At 45.0% G+C, this 19,960-nt stretch overlaps 1 protein-coding gene across 1 annotated transcript in view; it reads right to left on the bottom strand.

Moving 5' to 3' along the window:
- The window catches only part of crhr1 (corticotropin releasing hormone receptor 1), a 167,449-nt gene that overhangs the window by 76,189 nt on the left and 71,300 nt on the right, over positions 1–19,960 (bottom strand). Inside the window, exon 5 of the mRNA XM_021624572.3 lies at positions 2,370–2,452. Within this exon, the coding sequence (XP_021480247.1) occupies positions 2,370–2,452 (83 nt within the window). The remainder of the gene's footprint in view (positions 1–2,369; positions 2,453–19,960) is intronic.

Genomic DNA, 19,960 nt, shown 5'->3' with positions numbered 1-19,960 from the left:
CCTTTGTTCATAATTTGCTATTTGAGGTAAGTTTCTCAAAAACGCGGCTTCCGGTTGAGCAATGTAGAAAGAAGTCGCACGATGTCTCATCTCCGACAACTTTTGTAAATAATCCGCAATTTTGCCTAAATTCATACTTCTCATGACCTCAAAAGTCATTTTAATTACCCAGTAATAAAGTGCATCTAAGTTAGCATGAACAAACCAAAACTTCACATTCCACCAAATCAACTTCAGCTTCATCACAATTCCAGTGGATCAGAAGTTTACATACACTAAGTTGACAGTGCCTTGAAATAGCTTGGAAAATTTCAGAAAAGGATGTCATGGATTTAGAAGCTTCTGGTAGGCTAATTGACATCAATTGAGTCAATTGGAGGTGTACCTGTGGATATATGTCACGTTCTGGCCATAGTTCTGTTATTTTATTCTTTGTTTTAGTATGGTCAGGGCGTGAATTGGGGTGGGCAGTCTGTTTGTTTTTCTATGTTGGTTTTTGTGTTCGGCCTAGTATGGTTCTCAATCAGAGGCAGGTGTCGTTAGTTGTCTCTGATTGAGAATCATACTTAGGTAGCCTGGTTTCAATTTTGGTTTGTGGGTGTTTGTTTCCGTGAGAGTGTTTGGGACACACGGTACTGTTTCGGTTTTGTATATTTCCTGTTTAGTGTTTGTCATTCACCTTACGGGACTGTTCATTTGTTGCTTATTGTTTTTGTTCAGTGTTAATTTTGCTTCATTAATTTATGGACACTTACAACGCTGCGTTTTGGTCCTCCGATCCTTCTTGCTACTCCTCCTCAGAAGAGGAGGACGAGATCCCTTACAATATATTTCAAGGCCTACCTTGAAATCAGCCAAGAACAGAAAAAAAGTGTCTGGTTCATCCTTGGGAGCAATTTCCAAATGCCTGAAGGTACCATGTTCATCTGTGCAAACAACATTACACAAGTATAAACACCATGGGACCATGCAGCCATCATACCACTCAGGAAGGAGATGAATATACTTTGGTGCGAAAAGTGCAAATCAATCCCAGAACAACAGCAAAGGACCATGTGAAGGTGCTGGAGGAAACGGGTACAAAAGTATCTATATCCACAGTAAAACGAGTCCTATATCGACGTAACCTGATAGGCCGCTCAGCAAGGAAAAAGCCACTGCTCCAAAACCACCATAAACAAACTGACTACGGTTTGCAACTGCACATGGGGATTAAGATCGTACTTTTTGGAGAAATGTCCTCTGGTCTGATGAAACAAAAATGGAACTGTTTGGAGGAAAAAGGGGGAGGCTTGCAAGCTGAAGAACACCATCCAACCTGTGAAGCATGGGAGTGGCAGCATCATGTTGTGGGGGTGCTTTGCTGCAGGAAGGACCGGTGCACCTCACAAAGTAGATGATATCATGAGGAAAGAAAATGATGTGGATATATTGAAGAAACATCTCAAGACATGAGTAAGACATGAGTAAAGTTTGGTCACAAATGGGTCTTCCAAATGGACAATGACCCCAGGCATACTTCCAAAGTTGTGGCAAAATGGCTTAAGGACAACAAAGTCAAGGTTTTGGAGTGGCTATCACAATGCCCTGACCGCAATCCAATAGAACATTTGTGGGCAGAACTGTAAAAGCATGTGAGAGCAAGCAGGCCTAGAAACCTGACTCAGTGTTACACCAGCTCTGTCAGGCGGAATGGGCCAAAATTTGCCCAATTTATTGTGGGAAGCTTGTGGAAGGCTACCCGAAACGTTTTACGCAAGTTAAACAATTTAAAGCCAATGCTATCAAATACTAATTAAGTGTATGTAAACTTCTGACTCACTGGGAATGTGATGAAAGAAATAAAAGCTGAAAGAAATAATTCGCTCTACTATTATTCTGACATTTCACATTCTTAAAATAAAGCAGTGATCCTAACTGACCTAAGGCAGGGAATTTTTACTAGGATTAAATGTCAGGAATTGTGAAAAATTTAGTTTAAATATATTTGGCTAAGGTGTATGTAAACTTCCGACTTCAACTGTATGTCCAATTAAAAATATACAAATACATTTGTTTTTAAAGTTTCTCAAAACCATTACATTTACATACAAAATAGAGATGTGGTTGTAAAAATGAAAACTTCCTCTTTAACTAACTCCCACAATGCTTTAGGGATGCTGCTCTTTGTCTGACCCTGTGCTGCCTCCAGACTGTCATGTGTGTGTTTCTGTTTGAGGGATACTGAGAATTTCTCTGCAAATAGACAGTAAAGATATTTTCAGCAGTGCTTGTATCCTTAGAAGAATGGAAGAATATATATTTTACTATCCATTACAGAGGCTCAGTATTCTCAGAGTTAAACAGTTACCTTTCCAGACAGTACATACCTCATTGAGAATCTCTTGACACTGGGTGTAGTTGCCTTTCACCGCCCAGGACCCGTTGGAAAGGCATTCTCTGTACACATTGTCTGTGGAAATAAAGGATTGGAAAACCATGTTATGAAAGTTAGCAAACACGCACCATTTCTCCTTTCATACAAGTGACTAAAATTAACCAAAACCTTAAACTCAGATTCTGCAAAAACCACGCAGGGTGGCTGTAATTTATGCAGCTTAGAGTGCTGATAGAGAACACACGATCCAGTCTTGACAATGTTGCACGCCAAACCCATTTCCAAATAAGTATTTAACACTTGACAGTGCAGCCGCTTTTTTTATGCTCTAAATAATAAAAAAATACAAAGTGGAGCAAAGAAACCCCTCAAAGCTGAGAGGTGTCTTTGTTTGATTTCAGGTACACATGCACACAGTGGAGGTATGTGACACAAGAAGTAAGCAAGAGACAAACAGAGAAGCAAAGCCACAGACTTCTAAAAGACTCTCCACTGTGTTCCCAAGGTTGTGACAGAGTAAGCAACGGAGTGTCGGAGACAGCAAAAGACAGATCAAAAACATTCAGGCCTAGAGTGCTGCCCTGCGGTACACCACACTTTACATGTTTGACATTAGAGAAGCTTCAATTAAGCTAACCTAAAATAAAGACTGTCAGCTAACGCTCCACTAACACCTAATGAACCATCATAATATTACTTGACAAACTGCAAGAAATTAGGCATCATGTCGTTACCCCAAGACAGGTCTAATTGGTTGTTCTTAAGTTGATTGACATAGAGTAGGTGGTATGCCATGCTCTCAATATGTTACATCATATAAATCCTACGACAAATTACAAAACATATCAAACGTAAGCACGACCTAAGGCCATAAGATTTTGTATACTTCCTGCTATGCTCTCAACATGAGGATCTGTACAAACACGAAGTAATGGGATTGAAAAAAAAAACATTTTGATAAACTTGGTGAATCATTACAAAAAGTATGGAAAATAAAAATGAAATCCCAAACTATAATTAAACGAGAGAAGTGTGATGACATGATATATCAGTAATGACACTCTTGATGTGGTGTACACATAATATATATATATATATTTGACAATATCAGATATCAAAATATCAAAAGACAATTGTTGTTGTTGCTGCAGGGGTTCTGTATTACAGTAGATAGTTACAACCTTGTTTGTCTACATGTACAGATACACAGTATACTGTTTGAGATCAATGTTTGCGGTTAAACAACATTGTTGGTAAGTCATTGACATTCCGTTCATATCATGGTCTCTCCTTGGCATTGTTGATTGATTTATTGACCATTATGTGTAATCTTTATTTAACTAGGCAAGGCAGTAGGCTGCATTGATTGACCTGTTCTGATCAGTGGGAGTTGGGGGGTAATACAAACATTAATTAACACACGCTCATGCATTTATTGATCATTGACAACATTTTAACTTGCATAGTCTGTATCACCAAATACTAATACCCGTTTGACCAACCTTTGCTTCTGTCCTACAGCTTAATTCTTTTCGGCTAGCATTCGGCATAGCAACACCATGACTGTCTGCCAAGCGCACCACGATAGATGGTTGACAGTATTCATTATGTCATTAAGAATACACACGGTTCAGTCTTTGAACTGGGCTGGAGGTTGGGTTGTACTGAAAATATGGCATGCTATGGATATGACATACAGTACATACTGTATGTGATAGAAAATGAGACTGTACAAACGCACACAAACACACATATACACACACACACTGCAGAAAGCAAGGGATGGATGGTCTTCTGAAACAAACCGCTGACAATACATTTCTGCCCAACTGCTCTGGCCCTCCATGTGAATGATACTCTCCCACTTGAGTTGCCCCTATTGTGTGGTTCTGCTGTAGGGGGAATTGAGGAAGGCCTCAAATCAATACCTTTAAGGCTGAGTAGCTATTATCAGTGTGATTCAATCATTCCCACTGCAGCTGGGAGTGGCTGGCCCTGCACCAAGCAAGGACCTCTTCCTCACTCTACACTGAACTTTGAGCTATAGTACACTTTCTCTGAAGGTGTAAGAATGCCATACCGCTGTCCATGGAAATAAGCTTTCTTGGAAAGATTGAGGCAAGGACATTGAACTTAGAGGAGAAGATTACAGTTAGTCATGGATGAAAATATCCACAAAAACGATATTGTTTTCATGTTTTTGACTTTGAAAATCAATCACAGTGACCTTTTTCTAAGCCGCCCATCCCAAGGGTTTATCTTCCTTTTAGCTCTGTTTGAAGATGAGGTCGCTAGGAATTAATGGTGCACCATGGGGAATAAGTGTGGCCCCTGTGTCTGGATCCCATCAAGCTATGATGTCCAGAATCAAGTCAATGTGACCTTGAACTCAGGCTAACTCACTCACAGCAACACCCCTGCGGCTAAGGATTTACACCCATCAGTCCCTGTATTGATCAAAACCCACTAATATCATAAATAAAAACTCCCAATAGAATGCTGGAGTTTGGTGGAGCGGTAACACTGCAGAGATCGGGAACCCAGGTCCGGAACTTCCTTCCTCAAGATAGAGTCTAGAAGGGTCAGTAAATTCCAGGTCTGGAATTTCTACACTTCATATCCTCCCTCATGTCTCCACCTCTCCTTCGAACTGTCTGAATAAGTATAAACATATATCAAATATAAAAAAGGAGGATGTTTCATCCCTGATATTCCATGAGTAAAAGTAGAACTCCAGCTGAGAGCTAGACTTAAATTGGAAAGGAAGAGAGGGAAAGATTTAAAGTCTGGATCTGCATTCTGCATTTTCCGACAGAGTCAATATCTGCCCTGAAGAAGAGGTTCCCATGTACCCCCTCCTGACTATAATTTAAACAATACAAAGGCCAGTGCAAAATCCAGACGTCCGGGAAACCACCTTGAGATGGTCCGACACCAATTTTCAGTACATAGCAGTTCCAATGATCAATCATGCTTAAACTCCAATTATAAACACATACAGTTCACACATTACCATTTATTGACTTCAGGGTGCCTGTGATTTGCCACAGTCTTCTTCTCATTCAGTGTGATCTCATTCTCACTTTCCCTCTCTCTGCCCGCCCGACCGCCACGGAGACCCCCATGGGTATTGGATACTCACTGTCAGCCTTCTACGCTACAATTCATCTAAATCTAGCTGAATCCCATGGAAGCCCCCGCCAGAAGCTTAGCATTCTCTCTCGCCCCCTCAAACGGGATGGGTATGTTGTGTTCCGCTCTGATGCTCAGCCGTCGGAAGTCATCGCTACAGTCTTAAGTGGGCTTAATCGACGAGCTGCCAAGCTATGTAGTCAGCATGGCAACGCAGAACAGCGAATACTGTCTACCATTATTTGAGGAATTATCTTTGTACAGGGGAGAATATATCTGGCGAATATGAATGGGGTTCAATCTTCACCTTCTGAAGAGCTCTAACAAGCAAGTGGGAAGCCCAGTTATATAGTTATCTGATCTGAACACCTAGTCAGTAAACCCAGCCACAAAGGAGATGGATGTGAAGAATGATCAGGAGTCGGGGCCCAATTAAAGGGTTTAATTCCAGACTACATCTAGGGGTGTGAAACACTAATATCAGGGATGAAACATCTGAAGCTGTATGAAACGATAATACCAATGTAACCTATCTGGGAAGACAGCTACAGCTCTGAAAATATGATACAGCACCATGTATGAAGGAAACTTTCAGCAAACGTTCTGCCAAACTTTCTGCCAAAGTTGTCCAGCTTCAGGCTAGCTTGTACCCTTCCATCATCCACGCTTGGGTTATCCATAATGACGAATACACTGAGCCAAGAGAGAAGCAATTGCCGGGTAGTCAAGGACTTTGGCCATCAGTTGTCTCAGCTCTTCCCTCCAACTGTCTGTTTCCTAGCAGGTATAAGCTTCATTGAACACAGACGGTAATGTGACGAGTACAGTTCCAGTCAATCACTCTAGCTTGGACCAGAGGGACTAGGGAAGGACCCAAAACAGCTTCTGTTAACTTCTTTGGGCTGGGGGAAGTATTGAGTAGCTTGGATGAATAAGGTGCCCAGAGTAAACTGCCTGCTACTCAGGCCCAGTTGCATATATGCATATTATTAGTAGATTTGGATAGAAAATACTCTGAAGTTTCTAAAACTGTTTGAATGATGTGTGTGAGTATAACAGAACTCACATGGCAGGCAAAAAACCTGAGAAACAATCCAACCAGGAAGTGGGAAATCTGAGGTTTGTAGGTGCTCAACTCATTGCCTATCGAAAATACAGTGGGATATTGGTCATATTGCACTTATTAAGGCTTCCACTAGATGTCAACAGTCTTTAGAACCTTGTTTGATGCTTTTACTGTGAAGTGTGGGTGAATGAGAGGGGAATGAATCAGAGGTCTGCCAGAGAGCCACGAGCTGGTGAAACGCGTTCACGTGAGAGTTAGCTTGAGTTCCATTGCATTTCTGAAGACAAAGGAATTCTCCGGTTGGAACATTATTGAAGATTTATGTTAAAAACATCCTAAAGATTGATTATATACATCGTTTGACATGTTTCTACGGACTGTAACAGAACGTTGACTTTGTCTGCTCCTAGTGATCGCGCGTCTTAAATTTGGAAGTCTTGGCTAAACGCGTGAACAAAAAGGAGGTATTTGAACATAAATGATGGACATTATCGAACAAAACAAACATTTATTGTGGAACTGGGATTCCTGGGAGTGCATTCTGATGAAGATAGGTAAGGTAAGTGAATATTTATAATGCTATTTCTGACTTCTGTTGACTACACAACATGGCGGATATCTGTTTGGGTTGTTTTGGTCTCTGAGCACCGTACTCAGATTATAGCATGGTGTGCTTTTTCCGTAAAGTTTAAAAAAAAATCTGACACAGCGGTTTCATTAAAGCCTGAGCAGATTGGGGGCAGACAGTGTTTCTGGACAGAATGTAGAGGTGGAATGCAACCGAGCAGTGACAGGAGAGTTGGGCTGTGTTGTTGAGGGGTGAGGGTGGTGGTGTACAAGGCTGGAGAACTCACTCTACTGACTGTCAATATAACAAGGGGGGAAATACAGAGAGAGAGGGGGCCATATGGAGTGTGTGCGGGTGTGAGAGAGACAGACAGACAGTAAGTATAGGCATCGCTGTAGGCCAAATGGACATGCTGATGGGCAAGTTATAGAAGAGACCTGCGAGACTGGGAGGAAGAGCGAGAGTCCAGGAGATAACATCTTTCCACCTCTTACTTTCCAATTTATGTCCATCACTCTACTGGAGTTCTCCTTGTCTCGTTAGATTTTTAACTTCTTGACTTGAATCCTTCCTGGACTATTTCTGTCCTTTTCCTCCTAATCTCTTTTCTCCCTGCTTACAGGTTGCGCTGATATTGATCACACGTACACAACTCAATGACTGTTGTAATTGTTCCTGTCATCATTTCCCCTCATTTCCTTTCTCTCCGTCCCACTCTTTTCTGCCTCTAATGCTACCTATAGTTGGTAGTTGTATTGATTAGTCATATAAAATCCAAGGGCTTCCTTAATTGCTCCTGTCAAACCGTGAAACTGATCACACACACACACGCAAATGCACATGCACTCGTACACACACACACACTCATGCATATGCACACACACTCACATGCAAACGCACACACTCACACATGCATACGCACACTCACTCACACACATGCAACAGACTCTTGACAAAGTGGTGGGCGGAAGGCAGAACCATGGATCGATTAGTTAGTTAGAATATGGCGATGTGAATTGGCAGGAGAATGATTCTAAGTAACTTAACATGAGTCATCATTTAGCTTAAGTAATATGATTTGCGATGACACTGATGGGTAATCAAGACATTTATGAACTTGTAATTACAGTGATCATGAACATCAATAAGCGTTCATGACCGTCAATAAATATTGAGTGTGTGATTACAATTTGTGGAGCTGGTGGTGGATCTTCTTACGTTTCTGCAACGAAGATTGAGATTGAGATTTTTCCAGGATTGCCATGGCTCATTTAAAGATGACCCACGACTAAGCCTTTTTTAATCGTACAACTCAATGATCAACTTTTAGTAACAAAACAGCCTGAGACAATTGGTCTACTTTTGAGGTCTGACTAACTTTGATCTTGGGGTAAAATGTCAATTTAACAGATGTTTGATAATGTGTGGTTGACATTACAAAAAAGGACCAGACCATTGCATGTGTCCAGATATATACCTTTGCTAATCTAATACATCACCTAAAGTGTGGTGTGGGACCATTTAAAATCACAGAGAAGCAGTTCATCATCGTTTTATTCTTGTCAGCATATTTCATAAATTCAAATCTGTGTCGGGGGGGCATTTTCACAGAGAACTTCCGGACGGGGAACAGACTGGGATAATTGCTCCATTTTGAGAGTTTAAAGTCCCTTCCTTCAAATCAATTGTAATAAAATCTGCTCTGATCTTCTGACTATACTGCTGGATGAGCTAAATGGCGTTTGCGCTGGCTTCAGACCAATGTTGGATTCACTCGGGAGATCGTTCATTGTTCTAAAAATGCACTGGACAATTATATCACAAATCGTATGGAGAAAATATTTGCAATAAAAACAGTACCAGGCAAAAGTTTGGACACACCTACTCATTCAAGGGTTTCCTTTATTTTGACTATTTTCTACATCGTAGAATAATAGTGAATACATCAACACTTTGGAATCATATAGTAACAAGAAATGGGTTCAACAAATGCAAATATATTTTATATTCTTCAAAGTAGCCACCCTTTTCCTTGATACCAGCTTTGCACGCTCTTGGTAGTCTCTCAACTAGCTTCACCTGGAATGCTTTTCCAGCCGTCTTAAAGGAGTTCCCACACATGCTGAGCACTTGTTGCCTGCTTTTCCTTCACTCTGCGGTCCAACTCATCCCAAACCATCTCAATTGGGTTGAGGTCGGCTGATTGTGGAGGGCAAGTCATCTGATGCAGCACTCCATCACTCTCCTTCTTGGTAAAATAGACCTTACACAGCCAGGATGTGTGTTGGGTCATTGTTCTGTTGAAAAACAAATGATAATCCCACTAAGCGCAAACCAGATGGGATAACATTTCGTTGTAGAATGCTGTGGTAAACATGCTGGTTAAGTGTGCCTTGAATTCTAAATAAACCACAGACAGTGTCACCGGCAAAGCACCTCCTCCTACATACTTCACAATGGGAACCACACATGCAGAGATCATCCGTACCCCTGCTCTGCGTCTCACAAAGACACGGCGGTGGGAACCAAATCTCAAACTTGGACTCAGACCAAAGGACAGATTTTCACCAGTCTAATGTCCATTTCTTTTGTTTCTTGGCCCAAGCAAGTCTTTTCTTCTTATTGGTGTCCTTTAGTAGTGGTTTCTTTGCAGCAATTAGACCATGAAGGCCTGATTCACGCAGTCTCCTCTGAACATTTGATGTTGAGATGTGTCTGTTACTTGAACTCTGAAGCATTTATTTGGGCTGCAATTTATGAGGCTGGTAACTCTAATGAACTTTATCCACTGCAGTAGAGGTAACTCTGGGTCTTCCTTTCCTGTGGCGGTCCTCATGAGAGCCAGTTTCATCATAGCACTTGATGGTTTTTGCGACTGCACTTGAAGAAAGTTTCAAAGGTCTTGAAATGTTCCGCATTGACTGACCTTCATGTCTTAAAGTAATAATGGACTGTTACTTCTCTTTGCTTATTTTGAGCTGGCATTGCCATAATATGGACTTGGTATTTTACCAAATAGGGTAAACCTTATGTATACCACCACTAACTTGTCACAACACAACTGATTGGCTCAAATGCACTAAGGGCAAAGGGTGGCTACTTTGAAGAATCTCAAATATTAAATATATTTTGATTTGTTTAACACATTTTTAGTTACTACATCATTCCATGTGTTATTTCATAGTTTTGATGTATTTACTATTATTCTACAATGTAGAAAATAGTACAAAAATTAAGAAAAACCCTGGAATGAGTAGGTGTGAACAAACTTTTAACTGGTACTGTATATATAGATTTTTTTTCTAAGATAATTTCTATATAGTATGAAGAAAATTTTGCATACAATGAGCTGTAATGAAACCATGAATCTCATCATCATCATTGATGTACAATTCCCAATACTTTCAGAGGCAGGAAAATATGACAGTGCTATAGACAGGTTGATTGTTTAGCAACAAAACCGATGGCTGCACATCTATGGGCAAAACAGACGGGGTTGACTTAGATTGTTGACAACATGTAGGCCTAAACTGTATTTTGTCTCCAAATGTTTATTGAAAACATAAATACATTTGCACAATGAGCACTTCTTGTCTCTCAAATATGTTGTTGGCTAGCTAGCTAGCAATTTATTGACATATTAGCATAGACATAACATCAGTCAAAACACCTCAAAATAAGACATGACATCAAGATTAAAGATAAATCTAAAGGAAATCAGCCACCTACGATTCCCCATGTGGCAGCTTCATGTTGTCAGCTACCTGACTGTTCAGAATCAAAACATCACAGGTCCTTCAGCTTCATCGGTGTGCGCACATCATTTTTGCATAATTTAAAAAGTCAATAATATTAGCTAACATACTAAAATCTCTATGTGCTGTGTGGACCAGGATACAGGAAGATGACATCACAACATAGCTCACAGAAGGTGCACTCTGACCCTTTTCAAATGGAAGTGAAATGCCATTCCATGGTGTACTGTACGTCTATGTTTATTTTATGGAAACACTGACATTTACTTATTAAATGAATATCCCTTTGGATTGTGTGCGATGACAGAAGAGAGGAAGGACTATCATCTTGAAAAAGGTCTCTGTCCTAAATGTCCACACAAACATGCAGATGTAATACTAATGTGTGGGAGTTATCTTTTCTACAATGAAAGTGAAGGACTAGAGAAATGAAATCACAGAAAAGGATGTAAAGGATAGATCATGCGATAAATCATGTCTCTTAGGTCAGGTTGTGACATATGGATTAACACTTTGCTGTTTCTCGCACTGTAATGTAACCTTCTGGAGTGGTGTATTTCTCTTATTTTAATGTAACCTTCTAGAGTGGTGTATTTCTCATTCTGTAATGTAACCTTCTAGAGTGGTGTGTTATCTAATTTACATGGCCCTTTCGTCCTGTTCCTAGGGCCTAAGTGGACAGAGAAAGAGTAATGGGGCCTATGGTGGTACTGCGGGTAGTTTTGTGTGTCCTCCACTTCCCTATCATCACTCGTCTTTAATGGTTAGTGACTAATTACTAGAGGGAATATCACATAAACAGGCCTAAGCACTTACTCCAGCAATTAAAAAATCATCAACATTTTTAATCTACAGAATCAGAAGACTTTCATTTATTAAATTGGTGCATCCACACAAAACTAGGATTAATTTAACTCTACTGATCGTTTCTAGAGAAGCACACAAATTAATGTGCATTCACACATTGACCCTCTGAGAAAAGGAGGAAATGCTTGTTTCTGATAGTGATTAGTTGATTATGGTTGGAATGGGAGCTACATGAAAACAAAATCAATGACAGTCCTCTTTAACTAACATCAGCTAATTAAACTATCCACATTGATGTCTCAAGAGTTTACTAAATCTTTCTTTGTAAATTATTAAAACAGATTTTGGTGTTGGTTTGAATCTTTTACATGACGTCAAACAGAGAGCGAGCAAGAGAGGGAGAGCGAGAGAGAAATACTGAGAACCAGGCATCTGTTACTGCAGTTTCCGTTTACTTTTTAAGTGGGTTTCTCCGAAAATGGATAATGACGGGAGAAATTGGTAAACAGTCCCTTTTCTTAACCAATTGAACATGAGAGCTTAAACCTTTACAAGATCCGCCGTGAAATGTCCCATGACCAACAGCCCAAATCATATTGCATTGAATATATACATTAATATTCATTGCTCACCTTTCTATTGCATTTGTTTTTGTAACGCTTCCATGCCTTGACATTATTCAGATTGCAATCTGTGAAGGTGTGCCCTGAAAGTAGGACTAATTGATATTCAGAACTCTCCCTCTCTCAATTGTTTTTCCAGTCAGTCCGTCCTCTTCTCATCCCATACCTACTGAAAGAAACACATTCAGAGCTGATATGTTTAGCTAAAAAGTAGAGCATAGGCATACATAATGTACCCCCTTTCTGTTTGTCATGCCCATGACTACATCACTAACTGGTTTCCAAAAGTTTTCTAAACACTACCCAGTTCCCTCGGGGTGAATTCAAAACAAACAAAAAAATAGACCTTGGGGGGAAATATGACACAAAAAAATGAGAAATAAAATACAACGGCACTGCACCATTTGACATTATGCATTATTCAAGATTTCAGTTCCAGTCAAATCACTGCCCTTGGGTATGTCTTGCTCTGGTGTAAAGAGCCATGGGCTGAATTACCAAGGATTTGAATAAGCAGTGTGTGAATTTGCATTACTGGTGTCCTAATTTACAAAACCTACCTCCCTCTCCATAGACAGAGAACCCATTAGGAATTCTACAACACGGTGCCCTCCGTAATTATTATTATTTTGACTCTATACTCCAAAGGTTTGGATGATTTGAAATCAAACAATGACTATGGGGTTAAAGTGCAGAATGTCCACTTTATTTTCAGGGTATCTATATTGGGTGACCCATTTAGAAATTACAGCAGTTTTTGTACATAGTCACCCCATTTTAGGAGAACAAAAGTATTGGGACAAATTCACTCATGTGTAAAGTAAAAAGTAGAGTATTTGTTCCCATATTCCTAGCATGTAATGACTTTATCAAATCAAACTTTATTTGCCACATGCGCCGAATAAAGTGTTGACTTTACTGTGAAATGCTTACTTACAAGCCCTTAACCAACAGTGCAGTTAAAGAAGCAGAAAATATTTATCAAGTAGGCTAAAATAAAAAGTAACACAATAAGAATAACAATAACGAGTCTATATACTGTGCAGGGGGCACCGGTACCAAGTCAGTGTGCAGGGGTACAGGCTAGTTGAATCTGTGCAAGTAGGTGGGGGCAAAGTGACTATGCATAGGTAACAAACAAACAGTGAGTAGCAGCAGTGTACAAGGGGGAGGGGTCAATGTAATTTGTCCAGTGGTGATTTTTATGAACTGTTCAGCAGTCTAATGGCTTGGGGGTAGAAGCTGTTGAGGAGCCTTTTGGTCATAGACTTGGAGCTCTGCTACCGCTTGCCATGCGTAGAAGAGAAAACCGCATATAACTTGGTTGACTGGAGTCTGACAATTTTATGGGCTTTCCTCTGGCACCGCCTATTATATACGTAGGTCCTGGATGGCAGGAAGCTTAGCACCAGTGATGTACTGGGCCGTTCGCACTACCCTCTGTAGCGCCTTAAGGTCAGAATCCGAGCAGTTGCCATACCAGGTGTTGATGCAACCGGTCAGGATGCTATCAATGGTGCAGCTGTAGAACTTTTTGAGGAACTGGGGACCCATGCCAAATCTTTTCAGTCTCCTGAGCGGGAAAAGGTTTTGTTGTGCCCTTTTTACGACTGTCTTGGTATGTTTGGACCATGATGGTTCATTGGTGATGTGGACACCAAGGAACTTGAAACTATTGATCCTCTCCACTACAGCCCCGTCAATGTTAATGGGGGCCTGATCGGCCCGCCTTTTCCTGTAGTCCACGATCAGCTTATTTGTTGTCCTGGCACCACACTGCCTGTTCTCTGACCTCCTCCCTATAGGCAGTTTCATCATTGTCGGTGATCAGGCCTACCACTGTTGTGTCATCAGCAAACTTAATGATGGTGTTGGAGCCATGTTTGGCCACGCAGTCATGGGTGAACAGGGAATACAGGAGGGGACTAAGTACACACCCCTGTAGGTCTCCAGTGTTAAGGATCAGTGTGGCAGATGTGTTGTTGCCTACTCTTACAACCTGGGGGTGGCCCTTCAGGAAGTCCAGGATCCAGTTGCAGAGTCCCAGACTCCTTTAGTCCCAGACTCCTTAGCTTAGTGATGAGCTTTGTGGGCACTATGGTGTTGAACACTGAGCTGTAGTCAATGAACAGCATTCTCACATAGGTGTTCCTTTTGTCCAGGTGAGAAAGGGTAGTGTGGAGTGCGATTGAGATTGTGTCATCTGTGAATCTGTTGGGGTGGTATGCGAATTGGAGTCTAGGGTGTCCGGGAGGATGTTGATTTGAGCCATGACCAGCCTTTCAAAGCACTTCATGGCTACCGATGTGAGTGACATTGGGGCGGGGGTAATCATTTAGGCAGGTTACCTTCGCTTCATTGGGCACAGAGACTGTGGTGGTCTGCTTGAAACATGTAGGTATTACAGACTCGGTCAGGGAGAGGTTGAAAATGTCAGTGAAGACACGTGACAGTTGGTCCACGCATGCTTTGAGTACAAGTCCTGGAAAACCATCTGGCCCAGCAGCTTTGTGAATGTTGACCTGTTTAAAGGTTTTGTTCAAATCGGCTACTTAGAGCGTTATCACACAATCATGCAGAACAGCTGGTGCTTTTATGCATGCTACAGTTTTGCTTGCCACAAAGCGAGCATTAAAGGCCTTTTGCTCATCTGGTAGGCTCACGTCACTGGGCAGATCGAGTCTGGGTTTCCCTTTGTAGTCCGTAATAGTTTTCAAACCCTGCCACATCCGACAAGCTTCAGAGACGGTGTAGTAGGATTCAATCTTAATGCTGTATTGACGCTTTGCTTGTTTGATGGTTAGTCTGAGGGCATAGCGGGATTTCTTATGTGTCCGGATTAGTCTCCCGCTCCTTGAAAGCGACAGCTCTAGCCTTTATCTCGAAGCGGATGTTGCCTGTAATCCATGGCTTCTGGTTGGGATATGTATGTACAGTCACTGTGGGGACGATGTCATCGATGCACTAATTGATGAAGCCGATGGCTGAGGTGGTGTATTCCTCAAAGCCATTGGATGAATCCCAGAACATATTTCAGTGTGTGCTAGCAAAACAGTCCTGTAGTGTAGCATCCGAGTCATCTGACCACTTCCATATTGAGCAAGTCACCGGTACTTCCTGCTTTAGATTTTGCTTGTAAGCAGGAATCAGGAGGATATAATTATGGTCAGATATGCCAAATGGATATCGGAGGAGATGTCACGTTCTGACCATCGTTCGTGTGTGTTTTCCTTGTTTTAGTGTTGGTCAGGACGTGAGCTGGTTGGGCATTCTATGTTGTGTGTCTGGTTTGTCTATTTCTGTTTGGCCTGATATGGTTCTCAATCAGAGGCAGGTGTTAGTCATTGTCTCTGATTGGGAACCATATTTAGGTAGCCTGGGTTTCACTGTGTGTTTGTGGGTGATTGTCCTTAGTGTCCTTGTAACTGTCTTGTGTTAGCCTAAACTGGTGCAAACTGTTTCGGTTTTCACATTACGTTTATTGTTTTCGTACAGTTCATGTTTCATCATTGTTGAATAAACATGGATCGCAATCTACACGCTGCATTTTGGTCCGACTCTCCTTCACCCGAAGACAGCCGTTACAGAATCACCCACCACAACAGGACCAAGCGGCGTGGTGAAAGGCAGCAGGAGCAGCGTAAAGAGGAATGGACATGGGAGGACGTTTTGGGCGGCAAGGGTTGTTACACTTGGGAGGAAATACTGGCTGGAAGAGATCGCCTCCCATGGGAACAGGTGGAGGCACTTAGGAGAGCAGAGGCAGCCGGAGAGAGGAGCCGGCGATACGAGGGAACACGGTTGGCAAGGAAGCCCGGGAGTCAGCCCCAAAAATGTATTGGGGGGGGCTCACAGGGAGTATGGCTACGCCAGGTAGGAGACCTGCGCAAACTCCCTGTGCTTACCGGGGGGCTAGAGAGACCGGGCAGGCACCGTGTTATGCTGTGGTGCGCACGGTGTCTCCAGTGCGGGTGCATAGCCCGGTGCGGTACATTCCAGCTCCGTGTATCGGCCGGGCTAGAGTGAGCATCGAGCCAAGTGCCATGAAGCCGGCTCTACGCATCTGGTCTCCAGTGCGTCTACTTGGGCCGGCTTACATGGCACCAGCCTTGCGCTTGGTGTCTCCGGTTCGCCTGCATAGTCCAGTGCGGGCTATTCCACCTCGCCGCACTGGCAGGGCAACCGAGAGCATTCAACCAGGTAAGGTTGGGCAGGCTCGGTGCTCAAGAGCACCAGTGTGCCTGCACGGTCCGGTCTACCCAGTACCACCTCCACGCACCAGCCCTCCGGTGGCAGCTCCCCGCACCAGGCTTCCTGTGCGTGTTCTCGGCCCAGTACCACCAGTGCCAGCACCACTCATCAGGCCTACAGTGCGCCTCGCCTGTCCAGCGCTGTCAGAGCCTTCCTCCTCTCCAGCGCTGCCGGAGTCTCCCGCCTGTTTAGCGCTGCCAGAGTCTCCCGCCTGTTTAGCGCTGCCAGAGTCTCCCGCCTGTTTAGCGCTGCCAGAGTCTCCCGCCTGTTTAGCGCTGCCAGAGTCTCCCGCCTGTTTAGCGCTGCCAGAGTCTCCCGCCTGTTTAGCGCTGCCAGAGTCTCCCGCCTGTTTAGCGCTGCCAGAGTCTCCCGCCTGTTTAGCGCTGCCAGAGTCTCCCGCCTGTTTAGCGCTGCCAGAGTCTCCCGCCTGTTTAGCGCTGCCAGAGTCTCCCGCCTGTTTAGCGCTGCCAGAGTCTCCCGCCTGTTTAGCGCTGCCAGAGTCTCCCGCCTGTTTAGCGCTGCCAGAGTCTCCCGCCTGTTTAGCGCTGCCAGAGTCTCCCGCCTGTTTAGCGCTGCCAGAGTCTCCCGCCTGTTTAGCGCTGCCAGAGTCTCCCGCCTGTTTAGCGCTGCCAGAGTCTCCCGCCTGTTTAGCGCTGCCAGAGTCTCCCGCCTGTTTAGCGCTGCCAGAGTCTCCCGCCTGTTTAGCGCTGCCAGAGTCTCCCGCCTGTTTAGCGCTGCCAGAGTCTCCCGCCTGTTTAGCGCTGCCAGAGTCTCCCGCCTGTTTAGCGCTGCCAGAGTCTCCCGCCTGTTTAGCGCTGCCAGAGTCTCCCGCCTGTTTAGCGCTGCCAGAGTCTCCCGCCTGTTTAGCGCTGCCAGAGTCTCCCGCCTGTTTAGCGCTGCCAGAGTCTCCCGCCTGTTTAGCGCTGCCAGAGTCTCCCGCCTGTTTAGCGCTGCCAGAGTCTCCCGCCTGTTTAGCGCTGCCAGAGTCTCCCGCCTGTTTAGCGCTGCCAGAGTCTCCCGCCTGTTTAGCGCTGCCAGAGTCTCCCGCCTGTTTAGCGCTGCCAGAGTCTCCCGCCTGTTTAGCGCTGCCAGAGTCTCCCGCCTGTTTAGCGCTGCCAGAGTCTCCCGCCTGTTTAGCGCTGCCAGAGTCTCCCGCCTGTTTAGCGCTGCCAGAGTCTCCCGCCTGTTTAGCGCTGCCAGAGTCTCCCGCCTGTTTAGCGCTGCCAGAGTCTCCCGCCTGTTTAGCGCTGCCAGAGTCTCCCGCCTGTTTAGCGCTGCCAGAGTCTCCCGCCTGTTTAGCGCTGCCAGAGTCTCCCGCCTGTTTAGCGCTGCCAGAGTCTCCCGCCTGTTTAGCGCTGCCAGAGTCTCCCGCCTGTTTAGCGCTGCCAGAGTCTCCCGCCTGTTTAGCGCTGCCAGAGTCTCCCGCCTGTTTAGCGCTGCCAGAGTCTCCCGCCTGTTTAGCGCTGCCAGTCTCCCGCCTGTTTAGCGCTGCCAGAGTCTCCCGCCTGTTTAGCGCTGCCAGAGTCTCCCGCCTGTTTAGCGCTGCCAGAGTCTCCCGCCTGTTTAGCGCTGCCAGAGTCTCCCGCCTGTTTAGCGCTGCCAGAGTCTCCCGCCTGTTTAGCGCTGCCAGAGTCTCCCGCCTGTTTAGCGCTGCCAGAGTCTCCCGCCTGTTTAGCGCTGCCAGAGTCTCCCGCCTGTTTAGCGCTGCCAGAGTCTCCCGCCTGTTTAGCGCTGCCAGTCTCCCGCCTGTTTAGCGCTGCCAGAGTCTCCCGCCTGTTTAGCGCTGCCAGAGTCTCCCGCCTGTTTAGCGCTGCCAGACTGCAAGGAGCTGCCAGTCTGCAAGGAGCTGCCAGTCTGCAAGGAGCTGCCAGTCTGCAAGGAGCTGCCAGTCTGCAAGGAGCTGCCAGTCTGCAAGGAGCTGCCAGTCTGCAAGGAGCTGCCAGTCTGCAAGGAGCTGCCAGTCTGCAAGGATGCCGCCAGAGCTGCAGGATGCCGCCAGAGCCGCCAGAGCTGCAGGATGCCGCCAGAGCCGCCAGTCTGCAAGGAGCCGCCAGAGCCGCCAGTCTGCAAGGAGCCGCCAGAGCCGCCAGTCTGCAAGGAGCCGCCAGAGCCGCCAGTCTGCAAGGAGCCGCCAGAGCCGCCAGTCTGCAAGGAGCCGCCAGAGCCGCCAGTCTGCAAGGAGCCGCCAGAGCCGCCAGTCTGCAAGGAGCCGCCAGAGCCGCCAGTCTGCAGGATGCCGCCAGGGCCGCCAGTCAGCATGGAGCAGCCAGGGCCGCCAGTCAGCATGGAGCAGCCAGGGCCGCCAGTCAGCATGGAGCAGCCAGGGCCGCCAGTCAGCATGGAGCAGCCAGGGCCGCCAGTCAGCATGGAGCAGCCAGGGCCGCCAGTCAGCATGGAGCAGCCAGGGCCGCCAGTCAGCATGGAGCAGCCAGGGCCGCCAGTCAGCATGGAGCAGCCAGGGCCGCCAGTCAGCATGGAGCAGCCAGGGCCGCCAGTCAGCATGGAGCAGCCAGGGCCGCCAGTCAGCATGGAGCAGCCTTCACCCGAAGAAAGCCGTTACAGGAGAGCTTTGTTTGCATCTCTGTGTGTGGAGTAAAGGTGGTCTAGGATTCCCCCCCCCCTAGTTGCACATGACATGCTGGTAAAAATTTGGTAAAACTGATTTAAGTTTGCCTGCATTATAGTCCCTGGCCACTAGGAGCGCCACTTCTGGGTGAGCATTTTCTTCTTTGCTTATGGCCTTATAGAGTTGGTTGAGAGCGGTCTTAGTGTCAGCTTCACTTTGTGGTTGGTAAATAGTCGGCTACAAATAATACAGATGAAAACTCACTTAGTAGACCGTGTGGTCGACTTATTAGGTACTCTACCTCAGGCGAGCAATACATTGAGACTTCTTTAATTTTAGACATCGCGAACCAGCTGTTTTTGACAAAAAGACCCCCAACCCCACCCCTCGTCTTACCAGAGGTTGCTTCTCTGTTCTGCCATTGCATGGAAAATCCCGCCAGTTCTATATTGTCAGTTTCTTCGTTTAGCCACGTCTCGGTGAAGCATAAGATGTTACAGTTAATGTCCCGTTGGTAGGGTAATCTTAATAGTAGGTCATACATTTTTTTTCCAATGATTGCACGTTAGCAACACGAATGGAAGGCATTGGGAGTTTGCTCGGTTGCCTCTGGATTCTCAGAAGGATCCCCGATCTGCGTCCCCTTTTCCGGCATCTTTTCTTCACGCAAAAGGCGTGGATCTGGGCCTTTTCCAGTGAAAGCAGGATATCCTTCTTGCCGGACTTGTTAATTAACGGAAAAAGTTTATTTCAGTCCACTGTGAGTTGTCGCGTTTCTGATGTCCAGAAGTTATTTTCGGTCATAAGAGATGGTA

The sequence above is a fragment of the Oncorhynchus mykiss genome, chromosome 12 (assembly GCF_057628025.1).
Source record: "Oncorhynchus mykiss isolate SJ-2025 chromosome 12, ASM5762802v1, whole genome shotgun sequence".
In the NCBI taxonomy this organism is placed as follows: domain Eukaryota; kingdom Metazoa; phylum Chordata; class Actinopteri; order Salmoniformes; family Salmonidae; genus Oncorhynchus; species Oncorhynchus mykiss.
Note: the sequence above shows the minus strand (reverse complement) of the source record. Positions and strands in the feature narration are given on the sequence as shown.